This window comes from Halictus rubicundus, chromosome 14 (assembly GCF_050948215.1).
Source record: "Halictus rubicundus isolate RS-2024b chromosome 14, iyHalRubi1_principal, whole genome shotgun sequence".
Classification (NCBI taxonomy): Eukaryota; Metazoa; Arthropoda; class Insecta; order Hymenoptera; family Halictidae; genus Halictus; species Halictus rubicundus.
The window spans coordinates 12,039,459-12,066,369 of record NC_135162.1 but is presented as its reverse complement, the minus strand read 5'-3'; the positions used below and the strand labels follow the sequence as shown (position 1 = coordinate 12,066,369).

Below are 26,911 nucleotides of genomic sequence, written 5' to 3'. Positions count from 1 at the left end.
CGATTCGATTGGCTCTACATATTTCGTTTTCATGGTATGCAGCGTTTTATGCGTTCCGCAGTCCTCTTTACGATTTCTCATGTTTCAAGCTAAACTCCGACAAGGTAAACGGTTACAAGACAGGCAGAAAATTGTCCACAATTCACGACAACCTTAAAGGACGCCATACTTGTCGAGCACTCGCCGCAACGTCCATGCAAACGCGCGGTATGTACGGGTACGGCTACGGTACGGCTACGGGGACATTGTACTCGTACCATTTGAAAATTTGATATCCCTGCGTCGCGTTCTATCCGGTTGTATGGACGGGCAGGTATTTTCACGCTTTTTCATTATTAATTAATAGCAGTTAACCGTTTCCTACCGTTTGCAATACACACCCTATTGGCCCCGCGATACCGCGATGCCGCGATACAATACATATTCTTTTCCGGAAAAGATCCTTGGTCCGGACTGGCCGTACGCAATCGATTCACCCGTGTCTGTTAGCCGAACGCAACGACTCGCTCTGCCAATCAGCCCTCATCAACGCTAACGTTAATTGTCTTCGGCTTCGTTAAACAGAACGCCAAAGTAGTAATTGGCGATCAAGCTCGCGACGAATTTCTGCGAATCGGACGGCCGACGGAATTAAGGTGAAACGCGATTAAATTGGATTCGAGTGCTCGCGCGAACCGAAACACAACCGGGGATTTCCCGTGTTCGAATTCGCATGGTGGACGCGCCGGAACACGGACAGGAGATCCGTATCGGATCTAATCCTCGATTTGAAACCGTGCAATTTAATTGGTCCCCGGCGTGCGTTCCAAGGGGGAACAACTAATTGCATCGGCGAACGTTTCTCAGTTCGTTGAGCTAACGACGCGGCTCGTCGCGGCTCGACGCGACGTTTCCGCGAGCACGGAGATGATGCGCGCCAAAGATTATGAAACACGTTGTTTCTGGATTATGACATCGAGAGCTGACGCAGAAAGAGACCGGAGCGAGCGTGCAACCTGACCGAGTGCACCGGTGCATAGCAACTGGATCGCCGGATAAATTATATCAGGATTTTCGTAATCGGGAACCGAGCGTACTCTCACCGATCGGAATGAAAATCCATCTTTTTTCCTACAAACCGGCGAATGAAACTATGTATGTAGTCGAATTAATGCCACGAGTACCTACGTACAGATTTTTCGTTCAAACGCTTTCGCTGGCCGTGTTAGGTAGGTTGTTAAAATTCGACAGAACCTTCTTTCGAAGCGCCTGTGTTCGATCCAGCCACCACCGTATAAAGGCAGACACGGTGGACCATCGACATTGTCGCGAATCCACTTTACCCTGTTCCCCGTCGCTCGTTGTTCGTTGTTCGTCGTTCGTCGTTCGTCGTTCGTCGTTCGTCGCGCGTCGTGTCCACCTTTTTCGTCCCAAGTCGGTGTTCGTGGTGTTGGTACCCGTTTCACGACCATGCTTTGCGGATCCCTGAATAGCGGAGGTGCCAGATATCGACCTGCCCACTGTCTAGACTCTAGACTAAACCTTAGCCAGGCTGTGTTACCGGTGCGACAGTAGTACCGTTACGAAAGCCTCTCTTTTCTTTTGTCCCCGATACGCGGAGAGACCGTCGAGAAACTCATCGATCGAGGAGTATGGTACACGCTGGATTGTTCCTCGCGAAAAAGGCCATCGTGATTCGGTTCGATCATCTCGTTCGAGAGTGTACTCGATAACGTTGCGGGAAAGCCGTGACAAATGTGCTCGTCCCGCGATGCTTTCGAGAGGTAGCAACGTACAAATTCGAAATTCGAAATTCGAAATTCGCAATTGCCGAGCTTGACATTATTCGCTGGTTTTGTTTTTGCAAATTCGAAGAAGCTGCAAATCTTTGAAAACCTACATACGCATGTAGGTATGCGATGCACGTGTACTTACTGAAATGTTGCGGAGTCACCGTGTAAGACGAATAACAACAAGGTGTACGAACAAATCACACGTTTTCCACTTACCTGAAACAAAAAAGATAAACGATTATTATTATATCTCGCATTATGGAGTTTCAAAAAAAAAAAAAAAATAATTTTTAATCTATTCAATTATTTGCAAATCGATCGCTTAAATTTCATTGAATTAGGATTGCGCGATGGCGCGGCTGCTAGATAAACGTTTGCTGCGAACTTTCCGCGTAATTTGCTTCCCGCTTCGGATATAACGAGCCTGTCGATACCAGAACCACAAAACAACCGCGACGCAAGACTGTGCGAGAAAGAAATCAGGGCGTGATTTATCGAATGGATCACCGAGTCCGAGAAACTATAGTACATGTGTGAAAATGTGTCAACTTAGTGAAGACACGGTAGCCAATGATGGAGAAACAAGCTTCGGGCAAGGTGAAAAAGAATTCGATCGATAGAGTAGAGCACGTACGAAAACACGCATTCATCGAAAGAAGTTAATAAGCCTGCCTCTGACCTTCTCGAGGAAAATACCCGACGACCGTGAAGCTTCCGCGAGAGGATTTTCCAACGGAAGACCGGATATAACGACGTATTACGGCCTACGCAGCCTCGACGTACCACGTACATACGTACATACGTGCATGTATACGTATCGCGACGAAGCGTGTTGCAGTTGCAGACAACCTAAGCCCGCGCACGGGAGAGAAGGGTGCGCAGAGATGGATTCCTGCGGGATGCAGATGGCGGACACGTGCCCTGCCTTCGATATTAGGACTCGACTCGACTCGACTCGACTCGGAAACCTTTTCGGATTTTCCTCGGCCGAAAAATGGCCGACGTCGACCAAAGAGAGAGGATCTTTTCTTTCATCGAGCATTTTTTTTTCTCTCACCAGCGCAGCCGAGCCGCGCGTAATAGGATCGGACGACGAGTCTACTCTACTGAAAGTCGGCTTAGCGATCCCCCGCACCGCCGCTCATGGAAGAAACGCGTAAGAAACCAGGCAGAAGCGTCTTGGCCCGCTGCGCTGCTTCTGTGTATGCTTATATTTATCTATCCGTGTCTATGTACATGTACCCACGTAACTATGTACTTGTATGCATACATAGGTGCAGCTTCGCGGAGACGCGCAAGTTTCGACGTGGACCTATATATTCGGCACAAAGGGTGCCTAGAGTTAACGGTCAAACTTTCGAAACGAATAGCATGTTTGGACACTTTCCTTCTAGGTCGGAGCAACTTTTCTACGCTTAGAGTCAATCGGAGGAACTTTTTAATCGATTGGCTACCGTACCAACAATTTCAAAAGTTACACGGACCGAAAACCCGTACATCAAAATTTTTCGGGCACTCTTAATTCATAATGTTTTCAGCGTTTCGGGCACGTTGACAACGGCTACCAGAATTCCCGGTTTTTCTTTCGAATCGGTGGCAAAAAGCGTGTTCGTAGCCAATAAATCGAGGCATTAAACGTTGAAACTACCACTAATTTAGAGACTACTAAGAGGGGGCTTCGGGTAACCGTGGGCCAAGGTACGCCAGTTCAAGACCACATTTTTTCTTTTTCCTTTTTTCTTTTATCGAGAGAACGGAAGGCAAAAGCGACATCGTGAAAAGCGGCTTTGTGAGTCCGTGCTGGCGCGAGGGGTTCCCAGTTTTCTAAAGGCACTCGACGAGCACTCGATGCTGCCACGACTACGCCAAGGAGCGTCTAGCTCGAAGATAAGCCTCGAAATCCCCCCTCGTTCGTCCATTTTTCCTATCGATTTATCCTGGATATGTTTTCGATGAAACTTTAAATTTACCAACCAACTACGTACGCTTTAGAAAGAGAGAGAAAGAGAGAGAGAGAGAGATAGAGATAGAGATAGAGATAGAGATAGAGATAGAGATAGAGATAGAGATAGAGATAGAGATAGAGATAGAGATAGAGATAGAGATAGAGAGATAGAGAGATAGAGATAGAGATAGAGATAGAGATAGAGATAGAGATAGAGATAGAGATAGAGATAGAGATAGAGATAGAGAGATAGAGATAGAGATAGAGATAGAGATAGAGATAGAGATAGAGATAGAGATAGAGATAGAGATAGAGATAGAGATAGAGATAGAGATAGAGATAGAGATAGAGATAGAGAGATAGAGATAGAGATAGAGATAGAGATAGAGATAGAGATAGAGATAGAGATAGAGATAGAGATAGAGATAGAGATAGAGATAGAGATAGAGATAGAGAGATAGAGATAGAGATAGAGATAGAGATAGAGATAGAGATAGAGATAGAGATAGAGATAGAGATAGAGAGATAGAGATAGAGATAGAGATAGAGATAGAGATAGAGATAGAGATAGAGATAGAGAGATAGAGATAGAGATAGAGATAGAGATAGAGATAGAGATAGAGATAGAGATAGAGATAGAGATAGAGATAGAGATAGAGATAGAGATAGAGATAGAGATAGAGATAGAGATAGAGATAGAGATAGAGATAGAGATAGAGATAGAGATAGAGATAGAGATAGAGATAGAGATAGAGATAGAGATAGAGATAGAGATAGAGATAGAGATAGAGATAGAGATAGAGATAGAGATAGAGATAGAGATAGAGATAGAGATAGAGATAGAGATAGAGATAGAGATAGAGATAGAGATAGAGATAGAGATAGAGATAGAGATAGAGATAGAGATAGAGATAGAGATAGAGATAGAGATAGAGATAGAGATAGAGATAGAGATAGAGATAGAGATAGAGATAGAGATAGAGATAGAGATAGAGATAGAGATAGAGATAGAGATAGAGATAGAGATAGAGATAGAGATAGAGATAGAGATAGAGATAGAGATAGAGATAGAGATAGAGATAGAGATAGAGATAGAGATAGAGATAGAGATAGAGATAGAGATAGAGATAGAGATAGAGATAGAGATAGAGATAGAGATAGAGATAGAGATAGAGATAGAGATAGAGATAGAGATAGAGATAGAGATAGAGATAGAGATAGAGATAGAGATAGAGATAGAGATAGAGATAGAGATAGAGATAGAGATAGAGATAGAGATAGAGATAGAGATAGAGATAGAGATAGAGATAGAGATAGAGATAGAGATAGAGATAGAGATAGAGATAGAGATAGAGATAGAGATAGAGATAGAGATAGAGATAGAGATAGAGATAGAGATAGAGATAGAGATAGAGATAGAGATAGAGATAGAGATAGAGATAGAGATAGAGATAGAGATAGAGATAGAGATAGAGATAGAGATAGAGATAGAGATAGAGATAGAGATAGAGATAGAGATAGAGATAGAGATAGAGATAGAGATAGAGATAGAGATAGAGATAGAGATAGAGATAGAGATAGAGATAGAGATAGAGATAGAGATAGAGATAGAGATAGAGATAGAGATAGAGATAGAGATAGAGATAGAGATAGAGATAGAGATAGAGATAGAGATAGAGATAGAGATAGAGATAGAGATAGAGATAGAGATAGAGATAGAGATAGAGATAGAGATAGAGATAGAGATAGAGATAGAGATAGAGATAGAGATAGAGATAGAGATAGAGATAGAGATAGAGATAGAGATAGAGATAGAGATAGAGATAGAGATAGAGATAGAGATAGAGATAGAGATAGAGATAGAGATAGAGATAGAGATAGAGATAGAGATAGAGATAGAGATAGAGATAGAGATAGAGATAGAGATAGAGATAGAGATAGAGATAGAGATAGAGATAGAGATAGAGATAGAGATAGAGATAGAGATAGAGATAGAGATAGAGATAGAGATAGAGATAGAGATAGAGATAGAGATAGAGATAGAGATAGAGATAGAGATAGAGATAGAGATAGAGATAGAGATAGAGATAGAGATAGAGATAGAGATAGAGATAGAGATAGAGATAGAGATAGAGATAGAGATAGAGATAGAGATAGAGATAGAGATAGAGATAGAGATAGAGATAGAGATAGAGATAGAGATAGAGATAGAGATAGAGATAGAGATAGAGATAGAGATAGAGATAGAGATAGAGATAGAGATAGAGATAGAGATAGAGATAGAGATAGAGATAGAGATAGAGATAGAGATAGAGATAGAGATAGAGATAGAGATAGAGATAGAGATAGAGATAGAGATAGAGATAGAGATAGAGATAGAGATAGAGATAGAGATAGAGATAGAGATAGAGATAGAGATAGAGATAGAGATAGAGATAGAGATAGAGATAGAGATAGAGATAGAGATAGAGATAGAGATAGAGATAGAGATAGAGATAGAGATAGAGATAGAGATAGAGATAGAGATAGAGATAGAGATAGAGATAGAGATAGAGATAGAGATAGAGATAGAGATAGAGATAGAGATAGAGATAGAGATAGAGATAGAGATAGAGATAGAGATAGAGATAGAGATAGAGATAGAGATAGAGATAGAGATAGAGATAGAGATAGAGATAGAGATAGAGATAGAGATAGAGATAGAGATAGAGATAGAGATAGAGATAGAGATAGAGATAGAGATAGAGATAGAGATAGAGATAGAGATAGAGATAGAGATAGAGATAGAGATAGAGATAGAGATAGAGATAGAGATAGAGATAGAGATAGAGATAGAGATAGAGATAGAGATAGAGATAGAGATAGAGATAGAGATAGAGATAGAGATAGAGATAGAGATAGAGATAGAGATAGAGATAGAGATAGAGATAGAGATAGAGATAGAGATAGAGATAGAGATAGAGATAGAGATAGAGATAGAGATAGAGATAGAGAGAGAGAGAGAGAGAGAGAGAGAGAGAGAGAGAGAGAGAGAGAGAGAGAGAGAGAGAGAGAGAGAGAGAGAGAGAGAGAGAGAGAGAGAGAGAGAGAGAGAGAGAGAGAGAGAGAGAGAGAGAGAGAGAGAGAGAGAGAGAGAGAGAGAGAGAGAGAGATAGAGAGCTTTAGATCGTCTCTGATCCATAAATTCGTCCAAGTTTGCGTGGTGACCTCCCTGGGCAATCCGTGAAATAATACAACGCGTGGCTCGCAGATTTCTGCTTTACCAACGCGAAGTAAACGTTCGATCTCTGTGATCGTTCGTGGATGCCGTCCGTGCCTTCTTTACCGATTTACCGACAGACAGTTTGTCAAGACGAGAAGAGCTCAATGGTTGCGCAGATTGTCGCGAAAATTTCGCAATAAAAATCGCGCAAAACAGACAAAAACATTAAATACTTTCGGTCAATTGGTTAAGGAGTTATTATATCATAGTTGCAAATAAGAGAAAATTTGGATAAACAAACATTTTTATTCGTTCCTAAATACAATATTTGAGCGTATTGTTGACGAATAGTTTTAATGGTCGCGCAGTGGTTCCTCCAGTTTATTTCGTTTGTCTTTTCCAAAACGGAAAAGAGAACAGGCCCCCTCTTCCGTGGCGACTAGTTCCAGTTCCGGTTTCAGTTCCAGGTCCAGTTTCAGTTTCACCGTTGAGTGTCCCAGGCAGACATTCCAGGTCCGACATACCTCTCAAACGAGGAAACCTCTAGCCGAGTTAAATGACAAACCGACTTTACGCGCAAAACACGATCCACCAAAATTGAGGGTCCTCCAACCGATGACGACGCGTGGGAAGAGGTGTTGCCGTTGCCGTTGCCGTTGCCGATCCGATCGAAGCTGCTAGGGATTGCTGTCCTTGGATCGGCTGTATCGTTGCTAGGGCATTCAAGGCTTCTGGGCAATAACGGTACAATAATTATTACACCGACCAACACCAATTTTGCGTTTCCATTTTGAAGACGTGTAATCGCGTCAAAATTTTGCGGGAGACATTTAAGAGGTTACATACCGTCGTTTCCCTCGTTAGAGTGTCAACGTCGAACCGACCGTCCTGCCACCGACCGACAGCGGGTTAACGAACAACCGGACTGTCGTCGCTTCGAACTCGCAAGAATTCGTTTGGTCGACTTCAGAGACGGCCATGGATCGATTCTTTCGCGTAAATGGCGCCGATCGAAGGTTGAAAATAACTTTATGACCTATTTCGAAGACGTTCGGATGAGATACTTGGACTTTCGCAGGTGATCGCGCGTGTTAATCGAGCAGAGGCGACGGATCGTGCCGGATAAGAACGCGTCGCGAATTCCACGAGTCAACAGCAACGATAACAGCATCGGGTACTGGATACCAGGTACCACAGCCCGTGTGGTCCAATGGTCCGATTCCAGCGCAACGGTCCTGTTTGCGGTAAATGCCGTTGCAGCCGCCGCGCCGACCCGAAGAGGAGCTGTTGCATCGAGATTGTATGCGTTGTCGTGCGCGCACCAGGCCAAGAAAACGTAACAAGTCGGCGCGGCGCGGCTACTTTCTAGCCTGCGGCCTGCGGCCTGCTGGCGCTGCGCTGGCACGATACACACGACGACTCGTTTCTTCGGACCCACGCGAACACAGGTCAGCCATCGAGGAAACTTTCCTGAGCCGGATTACAGGTTCGAACTATCTTACGTGCTATCCTCCTATGCACCGAGCACCACGGATTCATCGACTGGCTTGGCCGACCAGTTGTAATTCATTCGATTTTGCCAACTTCTTTTCGTTTCCGTAGGTTCATAGGCCACAGAATGTCTAACACGAATGTACTAAATCTTCTTTGGGCGGGAGCACCTTTTTCCAAAATTAGGAATCACTGTTTTTACAAAAATGTATAGAAATAACGGTCGAGTCAAAAATTAGAAGATAGGGAGACGCGAAACATTGGAAAAACGCGATGGAAATACCACCCCGTTCGCCAATAATTTCGGTGCCACGAGCGCAAAATGTAGTAAAAGTGTTATAAAAATAAAAGTGCAGCGTCCCGGAACGAATCGGTTAATCACGACAATGTTTTTATTCGATATAATACTTGCCTGACACGACATGACGTGACGTGACGCAACGCGGTGTTCAAAGTATCGGATAAATAAAAAAATCTAATAACGGCTGATTAAGAATAGTTGGGGCAACACCTTGAACTTTCCGAAATGGAAGAAAAATTTCGAGAGCGTAGAAAAACGGAAGGAAAGTCGAGAAAATCGCGGTCGTAAACGATTCGAAAACGCTCGCATAGCAATCTCGCAACTCAAAATGTTCTTCGCGAATCGATAAGATTAGGGGAGTCCATCGAGCAACCACCGACCGACCACGTGGCAATTCGAAAAGGAGTTCAAGGGCCCCGCGAAAGAGAAGCGCGAGCGTATTGTCGCTTCCAGTTCTGGCAACTTGGCACGCATCTCGGCAACCCGCAAAGCGATCATTTCGTCGTGCTCCTCTCGCATCTACGTTACTAAAAATCTATCGATCGTACCGTATCGTATCGTGTCAACCGTGAATCGAGCCTTCCTCGAAGTAAGAGTGCTATCACCCGTACCAAGGATACGTAAATCCTTACTGGGATATTCTCTTTTCGGCGTACAATGGTTCCCAGAAATGTCGATAGAGCATCGACAGCGAAACAGTTAGGATTTGTCGCGCAACGCGTTCCTCGAAAGACAACCGTCCGAAGAGCAAGCGAACAAAGATGTATTTCACGAAACAAAAGGTACCTTCCGTCGCGATTACATTAAAGCATTTCCAAGAAGTTTTATCCACGAGCGCGCGAGTGGAATAGCGAGTGGCCAATTTCTCCGCGTCTCGTCGTGTCGCGGTCAAATATTCGACAAAACCCTCTCGGTCGATAATTCTAAGCGTTAGTCTATGCGTTAACGTTAATTATCCGGTCAGCTCATTTCCAAAAATAAGACGAACAGGATCCCGTTCGCGGGAATCGTACCAACGAGAAAAAGAAACGAGTAAGCACGAAACGAGTACGAGCAGCAACGAGACACGATTTCCCCGCTTCTTCTCCGTCCTCGTTTTAATCCAATGTAATTATTCGTTGTCACGTAGAAACACGAAAGACCGTGATACTCGGCTGCTCGCAGGATTTACTTCGTTTTCTTTCGAATGAATTTAATTCCGAAAGCTAGTGAAAAGATTACTCTGCATTTTTCAAAGTTTCTGTACCGTGAGAGATAGCGACCTGATTTTTTTTTTTTTTTTTAATACTTATCTCGAGACTGACGAGAACAAAGATGGTTAAGAATATCGTGTATAAATTGAAAAAGTTGAAACGTTGAAACCTTTTCGTATGCGTGTACAAAACGGAATTGGATCGATTAAACTTTTATTACGGATAAGGGGTCCCATTTATGTCATTGTAAGGATCAAAAGGGAGCCATAATACGCTTTAATTCGACCGAGTTCTCATCTCCGATTAACGTCAACGAATCTACCGGTTGGCTTTAGGCAGTAGGCAGCGTCGATACAAACCTCTCTCGACTCGTTTATTTAATGGTTTATACAAGAACGATCTCTCCAAAAATGATATTTCATAAGAGATTATGTGCGACATATATTTTAATGTAATTAGAATCGGAGGTAGACAGAGATTCTATAGGGTTCGAGGAATTATAAACCCCCTCTCTCCCTCTCTCTCTCTCTCTCTCTCTCTCTCTCTCTCTCGGAGCAGCAGTCCACGGCGATAATTCAGCGCATAACGACCATTATTCTTCGATCTCGAAGTTCCCGCTAATCCGATGCGATTAACCGGGGTACGCGGGCTCGATCGTAACGTCATTAACAGAGGCTATACGCAAAGATTAAACGAGGCAAGGTTTCGAGCCGAGGTTTCGACCTCGGTCGAGAGAGAGAGACGGGCGACGAGGAAGATCAATTTTCCATATATCCGGCGAACGCGTTAGCTAAGCCAGGCGCGTTGTCGACTTATTTCCAATTATCGCGCGTTGTCAACTTGTTCCGAATTATCGTCGCGAGCGAGGCGAAGTCGCAGCTGCGGTTTCGATTCGATCGCGCCACCTCCGCGCACGGAGGTTAACAAAGAACAGCGGTCTACGCGAAAGCGACCAACGTAGGTCCCCGTCAAATGAAATTAGAGGCGTCGCTCGTTCTGTTTTCCACAGGCTGTGACAATCTGCGACCCACGCGTGCGCGGAAAAACCAAACAAGATCTAAAAAAAATGTACCCCCTTGGTCATCGCCGTGCAATTACGGGTACAGTGATTTCTTTATATATGTCGCCATATATGTCACTACCGCGGACTATACCCCGTGAGAGAGACCTCGGACGCCGAGGAGTGCAAACGTAACACGGCTCGGGTATGTCTCCTGGACGATACACAACGCTGGCAAGACCCGTGTTGTTGACATATATCGAGAATCCACTGTAGTGTGCAGTATGTAGTCGCTGGTCGCTGGTCGCTGGTCGCTGGTCGCTGGTCGCTTGTCGCTTGTCGCGTGCGCCGCCGTCCACGCCGTCCAGCGGTGTACAAAGCAAAGTGCATCGAGGTGCAGCGAAACGGCCGATTGGTTACGGAGCCATCGCGAACGTTTTATAGTGTATCGCGTTCTATCTCGCAACTATACCGGCCTCGCCGATCGCCGTCGCCACGTCGACACCGGTGCAGCGCCCAGATCCAACCTTTTACTTACTTATGTATTGTTAGTCCGCGATTCCGCGCTGTCATTGCCACGAGCCGCATTGGCCATCGTAGCAAGCAAGAAGCGTCATGCTCTTCTCATCTTTATTTTCAGCGAGCAGCCATCGTGAACCGGACGGCAAAACTCGGCAAAGAGTGTAACCCCCCCCCCCCCCCGAATAAAGAACAACCGCGAAGACTCGGACTCCCCCAAAATTCAACGATATGCTTTCTCATACGCTCGAATGTTTGTTTCGAACAAATGAAATATATCTATTCAGCGCATCCGTTTCTGTAGGATACTTTTTTCAATTTGCTTTGAAAAATAAGAGTCCGAGGCAAAATCTAATTACGCCACGCGAAAGAGTGGATCTGCTTCGTACGCGTTACGGGAGAGGCTGCCTTGGCGATCAATGAAAAAGCTATTTTCAAGGCATTTCTTTTTTTACACTGTGTAACTCTCTATAAAAGAATTTTTACTATAGGTAATAAAGATTATTGGCAGAAAAAGAAGGCCGATTCGTTGATTACCACAGGAACCGAGACTTTCGTCGTCGGTATTAGTATTCGTATCCATATCCGTGTCAAAAGCGATTCGCGCAGCCGAGGAAACGTTGCCCCGGACAAAGAGAGTGCTTCGAATACGAAATTTATCCATTTTCCGCGACGCATTTTTCCCCCATTCCTTCCCGGAGCGTTTTCTCGCTCCCTCTCGATATGTATGTATCTAGGGTAGACCGACTTTCGAACGTTAGAATTTACTTTCGAACGATCCGCGAGTCGTCGAGTTGGCCATTGAGAAGTTCTCTCGCCTCGCCTCGACTCGTTTGCCACCGATCCCTCGAACCGATCGACCATTCTGCTCGATTCCTTTTTCTTTTCGATTCGAGCCATAAAAAGTTCTCCCGAATGGAAAATAACGAGACGCATAGGTGGCTCCGGTGACAGGAAGACAGAGTTTCCATGAAAAGAGAGGGTGAAGATATACATGTACATATATGTATACGTGTATGCGTGGGTGGTACACGGTTAGCCTGGATCCTTGTATTAAAAAAGTTTTCGCGTCGACAACCCTCGCAAAACTCGTCTCGCGGCTCGTTTTCCGCCCTCGCAGTGAAATCGCCGTGGAAACTTCCCATTAAATCGCGGAAACCCGATTGCGCGACGTACTATCGTAGTGCTGCATACATACGTAGTACGTACTCGTTGCTCCAGGACGAAACGGATGGACCGATCCCAAAGCGAAAACGATTAACCGATTAACCGTCGAACGATCTTGCGCAACAAAATCGTTCTCTCACGCGTCCTACGTGGATGGAAATTTTGACACGGTCGTAGACATCCGTGGGATTGTTTCTCGATTAAGAAATTCGACAGAATGTTTCAAGCATTTCGAAGAACTGAGAGACGCGACGCGACGCTACGTTCGGCGTGAAATACCGTCGGAATTAAAAAGAAACTGAGAACCTATGTATACGTATTGTTTACGAATCGCGGGAACAATAGATGTAATTCGTGCGGATACGGTTGGCGGGAATTGGAGATTGGGAATCCGCGAATGTTTGCAATCGTTAACAATCGGTTGCGAACCACTCGAATCGAACAAAAGATGTTTCACAGTGGACGAAAAGCTGCTCCTCGTTCTAAGTGACCGCGAGCGTTCCATCGAATTTGCCGGCGACAAGGGCCTCCTGGCAGCGAAACCCAAAAGGGTACGAAAGAATAATAAACACGGGCAATAGAGCCGCGCTGCGCCAACCATACGATCGCGCGAGACAATGGCTCGAAAGACCCTCTGGCCAACTTTTTAACCGTTCTCTCGTATTGTCCGTGCGACACAGCGTTGCATCGGGTCGCATCGCGTTTGCTAATCGCGGCACGTGCGTTCCGTGAACGCTTTTCACGGTCCAGCTAGTCCAGTTATCGCGTCGATACTATTCGAGGACACGAATCCGTGACGTCGGTGAATTTTAACGGATGTCGCCTTGGTTCGCTTTCGGTACGTGTGCAACGCGTCTCGTTTCTTTGGACTCATCGTTCGGTGGCGTTACGCACGGTGTATCGGAAAAATGGGACACAGGAAAGAACAGGATGAAATAGTCTGCGACGATCTAGCAATATGGCGCTCGATACATTGACCGCGCCACTCGATTCCAAAGAATTTCCGAAATTCTTGGCGCAGGAACGCTATTGCGGTTATTTCGGTTTAATTTGCGATACTATACGCGTACGCGATACGTTCTGGCAATGGTTGTGTCCGCATTGCGGATAAATAACTTTTATGTCCGCGGAAAATGCGAGCTTCCATCGCGATGGTCCTTGGCCCGATGAACTCGACGACAATCGGGTCACAGAAACGAAAAGTCGAATATACAGTCTCGATTAAACCGTGCCGACGTCGAAGAGCGATACTTTGAAAATATCGCTTATGGCTTATCGCTTATCGCTTATCGCGTATCGCGATTCGAGCTCGTACACCTGAGAGTTCGATCTTGCAACAACTGTGTTGCCGAGAGTATTTTCTTGAAAACGCGGAAAATAGCATCGCCAGGAAACGAAGTGCGAAAGAAACCGCACAGCTCCGATTTCATGAACCCGCTGTTGCCCATAAAACGATCGAATCACGAAAATTAGAAGCTTAGAAGAAATCGTTCGACGGGAAGAGCAACGACGGAATGCACTCGATAGCCTTGGCTCGTAAGACGGGTTCTACGTATGTATGTATGTATGTAGCTGCGCGCGGGCAAACTACATCGTTCGGTCTCGCGTGCACGCGTACTCGCGTACACGCGCGGTGAAATCCCGACCGAGATGCGGTTGCATTTCGGTTCCCTCTCCTTCGACAAGCTATTTCCTCGATCAGTGTTTTCTTGTCAATTTATTTTTTCCGCCAACTACGCACCCAACCGAGAACTCCGGAAACACGGACACAGCTTTTACTCGAATGAAATTGTCGAAAAGAAATAATCGGTCAACTATCTGGAGAATTTCAATGACGCGTTTCACGGTGTTGGTTTGATATCTAATTGCAGGAAATAGCGTAGCGTCGAGCATTTTAATTTAGTTAGAGATCGATGGGGTGTGGAACGGCATATGCCGATGGCAACAACGTTCTCCCTCGACAACGCGAGACAACCCTCGTTCGCATTTACGCGGTCGCGTCCTAGCTGCGTACCCTCCTGTATCGTGTGTACAGGCTGATCAACAACGGCGCGCAACTACGTATTAACCTTCTTCCCGTTTCATCGGCACCGCGACGCGACGGAGATCGCTATCTAAATTGGTGACTCTTCAAGTTCGCGATGTGGCTTGACGTTACCGCCTTACCGCGCCGCACTGCACAGGCCGATTAAGAGGATACGAATTTTCAAAAAGATCTCGTGCAAAGAAGCGACATCAAAATTGTCGTTTCATCCGCAGGGCCATCTCTTACTCATTGTCAGAATTACTATATCAGAGAGTAAAAATGGCCCTCGGATTCGGGGCAGCTTATTCTATAAAATATCTTGGTAGAGGGAGAATAAGGTCTGAAAATAATGGGAATTTCAAGCACGAAACCGTGGATCGTTCTGTCAGAAACATATTTACGACCCCGGTAACGTGGACTATACGTAGATAGGAACAAGTCGAAATCGATCTCGAAGAACCAGAATAATAGACTTGACAGCGGTTCTCCAAATCTGCCCACTTTCGAACAGAGGTAAATAAGGTTAAGTGGATATAACGAGAGAACGTTCAGCCAAGAATGAAATCTTCTTGTCAACTAACAAGTATTCCGTGCTAAATTTATTTGCACCCCCTTTGAGAAAAACTGCGCGCGTTCCCACGTTCGTGTTCTCCTCCTGCTTCTCTCTTTTTCGCGTCTCCTTCTTCTCTTTTCTTTTTTCTTTCTTTTTTGCTCCGAGTCGTCAGAAAACATTGCCACGAAGTAAAACACGCGGACTCCGGCGACCAATAGGAAATCGATAAGTTATTCTATAAACGTTACCAAAGGAATGGTCGATGGATAGATGCCATTAAAATATAGTCGAAAGCAACGCGGATTCTGATGTTGAAACACAGGAGGGAGGGTGGTATCGTCCGTGAACGGCTTTCCCCTGCTGAGAAATTTAATTATAAAAACTGACAGGAACCCTCGCGAGGGTAGCGACAGCACCCTTTATCGAAGTAGGAAATTGAGGATGCCACGTGGAAATAATGAAAATAGAATTGGTTCCACTCCTTCGAAATTTCTTGATGCGATTCGTGAATTCCGTCTTTGCGAGTCGATCGCCGTGCTACCACCTACCTAACGGCGATTAGTTTTTAGACTGGAATTTTTACAACGACAGTCACCGGCCCATAGACTAGTCTCAAAGGCGGTGCGATGTAAGGTACAAGGCAAGAGTCTATCCCAAAAAAGAAAAAAAAAGAAAGAAAAAGAATGTTAGAGCGCGCGATCGATGGGTCACGACGAGACGTTTTATAACACGCACCGTTGCCACGAACCAGCTGCTTTCTTCTTCGAGAATTACGTGAATCGTTTATATAAAGGCTTCTCTCGAAAGTGATTACATCAATGCGATACAGAGCAACTAAAATTATGTAACGACGAAAAGAATATGCGCCGTGTCTACGCGTTTAGGATAGAAAGAAAATGCTCTACGTCGGACAAAATCAGCGATTTTGCGTTTTGCGCGGAGCATCGTCCTTCGACGCTTCGAAGAAGCTTCACAGCATTCGACGCGACGATTTCCAACAAATCGGACCGCGAAGCTCCGTCGAAATGCGACCCGGTCGCGCGTTTGTCGAGCAGGTGATTCGGTCGTAACGCGTAGTATCGACAGTCCTGAGTCACGTGCATACACGCGTGACAGGCTACGGAACAACGATGCTCGCCCAAAAGCAATCGATCATTCTATAAAGCCGTGCAGAGACTAATCGACTGATTGATTTCGCGAAGGTCGTCAAGTAAGAAATAAAAATACGTTCGTTCGATATTTCCATTTACGGAACACTTTTTACTTTTCCCGATAATTATAACGCATTCCTTCGTTACTTATTTAGAATTGATTTCGAGAATATACTTATTCGAAGAATCTACCACGAAGAGAAATATCACGGCACGCTCGGCAAAATGAAATGCGCCGCGCCGCAAGGACTCTCTCCATCGAAAGATCGCTACCCACGAGTTCTGTTAAAAATATCGTCAACGATAAAATTAACGCCAAGTTGACCCGCCGCAGCGAATGCTTCTGACATTTTCGGTATTATCGCGGAATATTCCATCCGGCTTATTTTATCCGTAATCCGTAACAATTTTGGATCGGCAAGAAAACTGTGTCTACCGTAGCGTTCGCACGAACCAAGGTCCATTCTAGTAAGAATAGTCGAATAGTGCAAATAGACTTATTCGAAGTACGATGAGTTTCGAGTTCTCGGTATTGGTTCCTTTTTAAAGAACGCCTTCGGTCGCTGGATATTATGATACGTACAACCGTCACGGAAACCGTGTCAACGGTATGCGGGAAATGCTCCGTATCGCTGGAAACGTGCAAATCGTTCGATTACAAAACGAGAACTCTGAAATTGAACGTTTCTCTCTCGAACACGATTTCCATTTTTCGTTTGGTATTTCAGGGTACTTATTATTTAGGGAGCAGGTTCGCGAGCAGGAAACGATCAAAGCGTTAAAATCTCACCGGTCATTCTGGGTGACAGTGATGTCTGGCGGAGGCGCGGAAGGCGAGGCACCGTCTGGAGCATCCAGTTTGCCGGCTTTTCCCTCGCGATGCGTCGATTGAAACTCGTACGACGATATATCCACGCGAAGGAACCACGCGCGCAGAGAAACGGCTCGGCTCGGCTCGGCTCGGCTCGGCTCGGCTCGACTCGGCTCGGGACCGCAAACCTCACGGCGAACGCATCGTCGAGTAACCCGGTTTATCCTCTCGAGTGCCCGACGCGACGCTCTTAATCGTCACGGATCACAAAATTTCTCGTATCCCGCCTCGAGATTCAACCAAACGTACGATGCACCAATTCGCACGGATGAAAACCGGCAGGCTCGACTTGGCAAGCCGATATCTTTTCACTGTTTCTATTCCTCGCGTTCAACGTTCTCGCCTCGCCGCCGTACTTTCGAACATTCCCACGGCACTTTCACCGTCCGAATCTGTCTGTAACTCCACGACTCCTGCTACTCTTTCCTCGAACGATCTCTTTCTTCTCGGTCCGATCTCCTTCAACGGTCCAACGCCCGATTAAACTCGACCGCCACCGGTGATCGACCGTCGCGGCGATAAATCTCGATTCTCGATCCTTTGGTTCGATCGTCGCGTGTCCGCCAACCTTTGCCCGTAATCACGATCGTGATCCGTCCTTTTCGCAGCGCGACGTCTTGCCTGAGCCGCGCCGTTCTCCCAAGTGCTCTCTTTCTCTCTTTCTCTCTTTCTCTCTTTCTCTCTTTCTCTTCGGCCGACCACCGTTAGCCTCGATTATTAGATTTATTATGGAACGACTCGCTCCCTCCGAGTCCCGGCTCGCTTCTTAGGTGAAAGCGAATGGCAATTACCGTGCAGCGTAGGCAACACAGCTATAGTTTGGTTTCCACCGGAGCGCGCGCGCCCCCGTAAACAGTCGGGAGAAGCTTCTCTATTGTACCCCGAATAGGAAACCAATCGCCAATTTTGAAAAAAACCCGTTCAGGCTGCCGATGCTGTCGAGACTGCGAGGGTTTAGGTGTTAGCCGGTCGATGGTTACCACCGCGGACCACGGGTCACTGGTCCCACGATTCCGGGACCTTGTACTCGCGAAACGAGTTCCTGGGCTGCGGTGATCCGCGTTACTTTCTTTGGCTTTGCCTCTTCGGTTCTGCACGGAATATTCGGTAAGTTCGACGTCCAACGTCCAACGTCCAACGTCGACGTTCCAATCTTCAGGAACACGAACGTTGTCCGTCTTTCTCGCGGCGCGTTCGAATTAACGGGCAAATGTTTCGCAAACAAGCGGTAACAAGATATTCCGTCGAATCCAGTTGCGAATTGCTCGAGCAGGATCAACAAAGAACTCGATCTCGAGTGCCGGCTTTGCGTCTTTACCAGACGAGGTCCAAGGGTGCGCGCGTTCGCTCCCGCAATGTTACTCGCGGTGTTCTCTCGAGCACGAGCGGTGCGAAAAGGAAATCGTCGGCTACAGGGGTAGGGGGTGGATGGCGCGCACGTGCAGTCCCGGAAAGGCCACGTTCTTTTCTTTCTTATCCCGAAAATCGATCGTTAAGACACGCTGCATCGAATGACACACCGCACCGGGGTCGACACGCGTGCACGAGCGACCACCGACACCGTAAACACACGCGCGAATACAACTATAGAGCAAAGTGGTGTGAAAGGGAGAGGGAGAGGGAGAGGGAGAGGGAGGGGGAGAGGGAGAGGGAGAGGAAGAGAGAGGGAAAGGGAGATAGAGACACGTTAACACGTATTGTACACCGAAGCGACACCCGTTGACTCGTTCGTCCCGTGTGACAGCCGATCGAGTTACCCCGAATCGAAGCCGATGATGTATCGCGGACGCGGACACGGACACGGACACGGACACGGACGTCAACGCATTCACTCGGGAACGATTCCTTTTCTTTCCTGGAGAAAAGACCGTGCGCGGACTGGAATCGCCGGGAATGGAATGCGACTCGCGGGTGCAGCCGAGTATTAATCGCAACACTCGCCAACCGCTACGATATACTCGAGGAGACTGGGGTCTCTCTCCTCTCTCTCTCTCTCTCTCTCTCTCTCTCTCTCTCTCTCTCTCTCTCTCTCTCTCTCTCTCTATGTAGCTGTAGGTGAGTCCCCCCTTCTCTTCTCTTCTCTTCCCTTCCCTTCCCTTCCCTTCCCTACTCGTCCCACCCCGACCCTTCCGTCTTTCTCTGTTGCACGCTTACAGTGTTGTAGCAAGTAGTTCCTGGCCACCCGTGCTCCCCTGGATCACGTGCCACGGTCGCGTCGGGTGTTGCTCCAATGATTTTCAATGCGCGATTATTCGCCGAAAAACCTTTTTCACACTTTTTTCCGGTATACGCTGACTGTTCCTTACCCCTTCGCCCCTTGCATCACGATATCCAGTCGAACTCGAACTAGCCAGATTCTGTTCGAATATTTCAAATGGAATTTACCGAATATCTACGGTCACGAATGAAAGCAATAATGTTTTGTCTTGACGCGTTAACTATCATAAGAAGGTAAAAGATATGGGTCAGATGTAAAAAAATTCACAGAAACGACAAAATGCGTGCCCGCTATTTCCGCTATTCTTACGCCCCTGTAATCGAGACTCTCCTCTCTTTCCCTCTCTACCTCTCTGTCGATCACGTGCTACGTTACTACTCCCTGTTGCCCTCTCCTTCGCTCCAGACAGCCCGTCTCCGTTTATTAACTCGTACAGCTGTCCTTCTTTCTCTCGCATCTGCTCTGAAACCGCTCTTCTCTGTTGCTGCACCGAGACGCGGTTCGGCTATATTCGTAAATTCTCGGCACGATTACTCGATGGAAGGGAGAGAGGAGGTAAGGTTGCGTCGAAGAAGAGGGAGAACCGACTCCTTCCCCTTCGCGCTCCTCTTGCCTCTTCAGCCTCCTCCCGGTGTCCTCGCGAGTCGCGGCCCGTAAGACGGTGTCACGGTAGCGGAATGAAAGAAACGAAGCGGCCGTACGAAGCATCGTAGAGCGAGCGAACACGATGATCGACGCGAGAGAAAGCGAGCGAATGAATGGGCACGGAGTAGAATGAGCGCGCGCGAATCACCGTAAAAATGAGAAAGAGTGTCGGTGTCGGTGTCGGTGTCGGTGTCGGTGTCGGTGTCGGTGTCGGTGTCGGCGTCGGCGTCGGCGTCGGTGTAACCGAGACAGCGGTACACTCCACGACAAAAAGGTGGCACACCCTTAAATATGTCTGTTTCTTACACAGGTTGAATCTACGAATAGTGACTGGACAAGACTGCAACTTTGCAGAGGACGATTATTTTCGTCGAGCTCTGTCCAGCAGCTGGATTTTCTACGGAGGCGCATCGTCGCGCGTCGGTCCGGTTGCAAAGCGTAATTGCAATTTTGTTTCGATCGGACCGGGCTACGATTAAATGGGATTAGGTCGTGAGTCCTAGCAGCGGTGCATTTTCAGACGAGGATATGTCAGAGTCATTGCCTGACCCGCTTACTCCAGTCGCAACGCTTCGTATCGTATTTTATGTAGGAGCTGAGGACAAGGAGTACGGTATATACACATATACGCGTGTACGTAAATACATGTATTTTCGCTAACAATCTCCGAGTCCGATGGCTGGGCAACTTAGCCAGAGTTACGTGAAATTTCAGCGGCTGTCGATTTGCTTCGATCGCGCAGACCCCAACGGTGAGAGGTATTTTAAACGATTAGGGGCTATGAGAGCGAAACGCGTGAATATAATCGTTCCGATCTATATATTCGGGTACAGTCCGGTCAAATAGGTTTTTCAACGCTCTTTCGGATGTTTAAAGTCAAAGTATAATAAAAATATATCAATTTCGCTCGTTTTTTCTGTTTTTTAAAAAAGAATCGCGCTAAGAGAATCCAATATTCTTTTCTTGAGAAGCGGCCAATATCCTTACCGCCAAAGTCGTAATTTAAGAGAATCGAATAGTCATGGCAGCTAAGAAGTATTTCTCGCGTTCTTCGGTCGAGTCTCGGATCCCTAAAATTGCGATTTCCACTCGAGCTATCAAAGATTCGATAGTTACACGTGTAGGTACGTAGCATAAGAAAAGTGGTGAGCGAGGAGCACGATAAGGCTTATGCTTCCTGGAAGAAGGGAAATTGAAAGAGAGGAGGGGGGCGGGGGGCTGGGGTCGGAGAAAGAAGGAGAAAACTGTATCGTGGAATAATGGAAGGGGGAAAGAGAGCCGCACCCGCTATGCCGACGTTCGTCGGCAAAATTTTTCTGTTTACGCTGTGGGAGCCTGAAACGTGTCGAGTGTGTGGTACGTGTAGTACATTTTCAAAACTTGCGTCTTAAACGAAAAGAACGTCGAGAAACGGTAATGAAATAAATGAGCCAGATTCGAAGCGCAAGAGTACGAGGAAAGAACGCCCAATTCATTGAATCGATGCCAGTGAAAATTGACTTTTCCTTCTCAGAGCGATTGAATTTCATTAAAAGTAGATTATCCGATACATTTACTCTGGCAATGTTCCGCGCACGTACGCGCGTTGTTGGATCGAGGTTACACGATTAATGAGAATTTCCGTGGTCCGAGGGACGCAAAGAGGAAAAACTGCGACCGTAACCCTGGCACGAGACGATTTACGAGAGGCATCGACGCGCGTGTAGCCTCGAACCTACACGCTGACCGTACAACTCAAAATCGACTCGAATGGAGCAGCCGCGATTAGCGCGTGAAATTTCTCAATTTTTTTAGGTTCTTCAAAGAAATTGTATTTTTCTTGAATCGTGTAAAATTGCTAAATCGATGAATCCTACCTTGAACAGGGGAGGAACATAGAACCATCGATGAAGACGGAACCGGAGAGCAGGATATACCAGCTCGTGGCCAATTCGCCGGTGCTGAAATATTTTCACCGAATTATTCAAATGATCAGACACGTCTCGTGACGCGACAATAATATATTATTCAAACCTAGATCTCTTCCAGGTTCTTCGACTAAAACTAAAACACTACGATAGAATTCTCTTTCGAAACGACCAAGAACGCAAACATATAAAAAGATTGTCGAATAGCGATAAACGAACATTTCACGATTAACTTTAAATCGAAATAACTTCAAACCGCGTTTATTCGAGGAGCCGTTCTTCGAAAATGGAGGATAAAGCTCTGGAAGACCTGTAGCGACATCTACGGATATTTACCGTGATGGATGGAATACGTCGATAAAGTAGTACGCGACAAGAAAAAAGCTGTCGATAAAGAAAGTTACTGCAGGTATTTTTCTTTTGTACGCCATCTATTTCAGACGCGACGAAGAAAATATCTATCGACGAAAAGAAAGCGAACCGACTTAGTCGGTGTTATCGATAGATCGTGCGCGTTAACTTTTCGACGCGGAAAGATCGAAAATCCCGTTCAAAAAGAAAGCTAACGTTTTCAAGCGTTTTATAATTCGGTACGAAACGACAAAGTACACGTTATGTTATGTTATACTTACTAATAGAGCACGTGGTTCGCATGATGCCTCTCGTACCGTACAACTTTACAAAGCCCCCGGAGAATGGAATCCCTGCAGGGACGCAACGCTTCCAGACCTAACAGACCATAGTATATGATCTGTAGATCCTGAAAAGACAAAGAAAAGTTGCTGGTATTACCTAATCGAATCGAGAGGCGAAAGTAGACGCGACCATCGTTAGAAGGAAAGCGTACATAGTTGTGATTTCAGGTTGTTGCGGGCAATGAGCTCTTTGGCCGTTCGAGCCGGAGAGTTTCGTTTAGGATTCTCATGGAACACACATTTATCTTTCCTTAGCCTTAGATTGCAGCAAAAAGCCGGTGCAACGATAACGCGACCGCCCTTATGGGTTCCCTTATCTTAGCTGGCAACAGGCTCGGTGGAGCCATTACGCTGCATCGGGGTGGCCGACTTTACTCTGTTTTTGGACCGATAATTTGGAAGATTACATAAATTGGCAGCGCTGGCCACAGCGTACAACACAGCGCGGCGCGAAGATCGTTAGCGTAAACTTTTGCCAAATCGATATCGTGGTTTTTCCTATCTAACGAGGCTCGGTTTCGCACGAGCTTATCATTCGCAGCGTGTCTGCGCGCCTACCGATAGATGCTGAGAACCAAGAGAATTTCTGTTCTTGACGAACGACTGGGAACGTTTTCATTTTGAAAGCAATATCTTCGTTTTCTCCATCTCGCGCAGCTACCGCTTACGGTAACTGGTAGCAGATTTGTAGGCATCAATTTCTCTGTTAGATATTGATCGCTTCACCGCCTACATCCTGGCAACATCGTGTTAAATTTATAATCAAATTCACCCGTCTACCACGATGCATGTTTAACTCGAACTCGCAAACTTCACGGCGCGGCGCGGCGCGGCGCCGTGCCGAGCCGTTTCGTCTAGATCCTAGATTCTAGATTAATCTAGATTGTTTGCCAACGCCAACCGCAATTCGCATTAACAGTCGAATAAGGTATCGATTTAACTCGTGCGGAGCGCTCCAGAAAAGACAGAGGGGAGTTCTGTTCTCCTCGAACTTTGCTGTCCCTCGATCTTCCCATCCTTTCCTTCCTTTTTTGCACGAAAACTAGAGCGAGCACTGGGCGACCTTCGCGTATGGATCGTATGGATCGTATGGATCGTATGGATCGTATGAAGCAAAGTTACGAGCGCGTCTCGGAAGATCTTCAAAGTCCGTTTAAACTTTCTTTTCGTATGCAATAATATTCGGTAAGAAATTTTATGCTCGAAACCGAGAGCAGCTTTATTGTTCAAATTTATATGTACACAAGCGCAAATACGTGTTAGTTCCTCTGCGCCTGGTACAACTTTCATCGGGAAGCTTTGCAAAATCGCGTGTTCCGCATTACCAGACTTCACCCTAAATACGTCCAACGATAAGAGTTCGTTTGATCGGTGATGCGTATTGAAGTTCGTAGAGTGGACACCTGTCCGAGGAACAAGCCGTGTTCCGCAAGATTAATGAACAGGTTTCGACGTTGTATAGGTCCTGGCGTAGGTGTTGCTCAACTATGTTACGGTGAAGTGCAACAAATCGACAATTTCCTCGTCTGAATCGGCAGAACCTTTAATCGAGCTCCGTCGCTGCGAGGGAGGCGGAGGGTATCTCGATAGCCTGCGATTAAGTCTGTCAAGTTGCTCGATCGACCTAACCCAGGCCATTCGGATGTATCGTAGAAAGGTAGCAAAACTATTTCCTGCTTTTCGTTCGTGCTCGTCTCAGAACCGGCTCAAGACCTTCGCGCGAGCCTATCTATTCACAGCTTGGAGAAAATCTAATGACAATTGCGAGGCGTGGGACGGCGTAACCGACACAGCCGACAGTTGACGGAACGCTATGGCATTCCGCGTTCAACGCTTTGGATTTGGATCGACGAATTTGTTCGCCGATGCAATGGAATTCCGCGTAATCCAACGATACTGAATGTTCAACGATCGAAACGGAATACGAACAACACTCGTTTTGCTAATCGCTCGCGGCAGCTTGAAATATCCATGATCTCCTGCTGCGAAAAATAACGCGGTAACTTTCCAAATCTCGCCAACTCTTTGCCTTCGCTCTAAACGAAATTTACAATTTGTGAAAACTGAAAGAATTCGATAAACTAGGTTAAAATTTTTCTCCCGCGTATCTAAATGTAAAACGATTAAAAGCCATTCGAGAAACCGATTCGACGCGAGACCCACGAAACGAGAATGAAATTTCAAAGACTTTTAACGCGGTGCGCGCTCCGTTCTGGCACAGACAATAAGGAACTGAACAAAAAAAGCTTGTCAATTATATTCCCCGATCGGGGCCGTCGCGTCGCGTCGGCACAAACGCCATTATTTGTTTAAAACTAGCAGGGGTTCCGGGCCGGATCGATATCTCGTACAATATCTGAGACTCGCGTTGTGCTCGGATTTCTCTGAATTTCGGCGACTCTGCGTTTATCCGTGCAACGCAAACCACGTGCAGTTCGGTGCACGGGTTTCTCCCAATTAGAAGTTAATGCCGCAATAATGAATTCCGAGAAAAACTGATTCCGATCTCGAAAGCTTTGCTACGGAATAATAATAGTTATCGCGTTTCTTTAATTTCTTCAGATTTCATCGTTGGGTAATGAAACGTCAGGGGTGTCAGGTGTCAAATGTCAGGTGGACTTTCCGTAAACGGAAAAATCTCATTTTGCAAGGCAATTGCCCAGGCCCGTCGAGGATCCTCCTTTATCGAAAGTAATCGTGGAACCGAAACGTTTCCGAACCCTTTTAACCCTCGTTCTCCTAATTGGCACTGAAAACACGAAGAGCATTCTCGGGATCGTCATAATCGCGGAAGAGATTGCAATTTTTCAGTATAGAAATTCTTGTGCGATGCGCGTAGGAATCTGACATGATTATGCGAACATAAGAAGCAGCAGGTTGTAGGTACCTTTCGAAAGTTCGAGCGGTTCTACTCGCGGATGTCGATGGTGCACTTTAACCTTTCGTCCACTGTAAACGCAGCGTACCGATGCACCTTTGCTCGCGTACACTCGGCCCTCGATTCACGGATTATACAGGTATAACGAAGGGGCAACGAAGGGGCTGTACACTGTACACGTTCTTCCAAAATATTCTTCTTTAGATTCTTGTAAATAGAATCGTAAAGAGCGGTACGGTACATAGATGTACATATGTACGTACGGTTCAACTTACTTGAAGCGTTCGACGTTCCGGATCGCGGCAAAGAGCCCTGACGAAATGTGGATCCAAATAGTCCGTCATAGTAGCCTATCTGCACGTAGACTACTCTGCGATCCTTTTATCGGCGTGGTCCCTTGTCCCGATAAAGGATTTCTTTCTGGACATCGCCACCGAACGGTCACGACGCTTCCGACTGTCTGGCCCTCTTGGAGGCCTTCCTCGGAGATCTTCTTTCGGTCATTTAAGCTCGAGCCATCGATCGTCTCGTCGCCGAGTCATCGATCTTCGCGAAACGTTTCATTTTCGCTGCGAAACAGTTTCGCTTCTCGCGTTTATCGTCCATCAAAGAACCCATGCACGATCGACGGAAACATTTCTGTTTAAGCGTGGACCAACGTGCGACATTTCGTCAGAGTCGTTGGACGCTCTTCTGCTGTACCGCGTGGACCGCCGCGGATCGTGACACGAGTCTGTAACAAACAGGGAAAAATAAAATAAAATACAGTGCTACGTTATTTTGTAAGCTTATTCTACGCGTATGTGCGAAGCTCGGTTGCTAACTTGTATTATTTTTTAAAAATCTGAACGCGCCAACAGTTGTTCGATCTACCGTATATTCGGACCAACGTGCAACCTGCAATGCGCAACGAGCGACAAATACCGGAGCAACGGTGCGAGGCGCGGCGCGCACGTCCTCGACTTGCCTTCTTCTCCCAAGTCCCAAGGCAGTTAGGTATACGCTGTTATTCGCGTGACGTTACACGCCCAAGGTCGGCGAACGAACCAAGAAATCGACGGTTCTTCTCCCAGCACATTTGTTTTCATCTGGTTTCACGCGCTGGCCCTCCGTTCCAGATTTAAATCGTTCTCCGCCCGAATCGAATCGAATCGAATCGAATCGAATCGAATCGAATCGGATCGGATCGGATCGGATCGCGAAAGGTCGACGAGCCTATTTCCAGTTCGCGCTCGCTATCATTTCCCTGCATCTATCCGCAGGTGTAGCACGCCTTAATAAGCGACTTCCGTCGCGCTTATAATTCATCCTGCGTATTTCGCGATTCATTCATGATTTGTAACGGTAGTTTCTTTTTCGTTTGCAACGCGGCGCGGC

At 46.3% G+C, this 26,911-nt stretch overlaps 1 protein-coding gene across 3 annotated transcripts in view; it reads right to left on the bottom strand.

The window, feature by feature from the left end:
* The window catches only part of LOC143360884 (rap guanine nucleotide exchange factor 2), an 80,359-nt gene extending 54,413 nt beyond the window's left edge, over positions 1-25,946 (bottom strand). For 2 of the 3 annotated variants that reach the window (XM_076800049.1, XM_076800050.1), the window contains exons 1-3: positions 25,810-25,946; positions 22,594-22,721; positions 21,911-21,994 (exon numbers count right to left, since the gene is read on the bottom strand). In XM_076800049.1, coding sequence (XP_076656164.1) covers positions 21,911-21,994; positions 22,594-22,721; positions 25,810-25,878 — 281 coding nt within the window. In that variant the 5' untranslated portion in view covers positions 25,879-25,946. Of the gene's footprint in view, positions 1-17,110; positions 17,828-21,910; positions 21,995-22,593; positions 22,722-25,809 lie in introns of those variants that run through there. The other variant, XM_076800058.1, reaches the window with a different exon arrangement.
* Between the last annotated feature and the right edge of the window lie 965 nt (positions 25,947-26,911).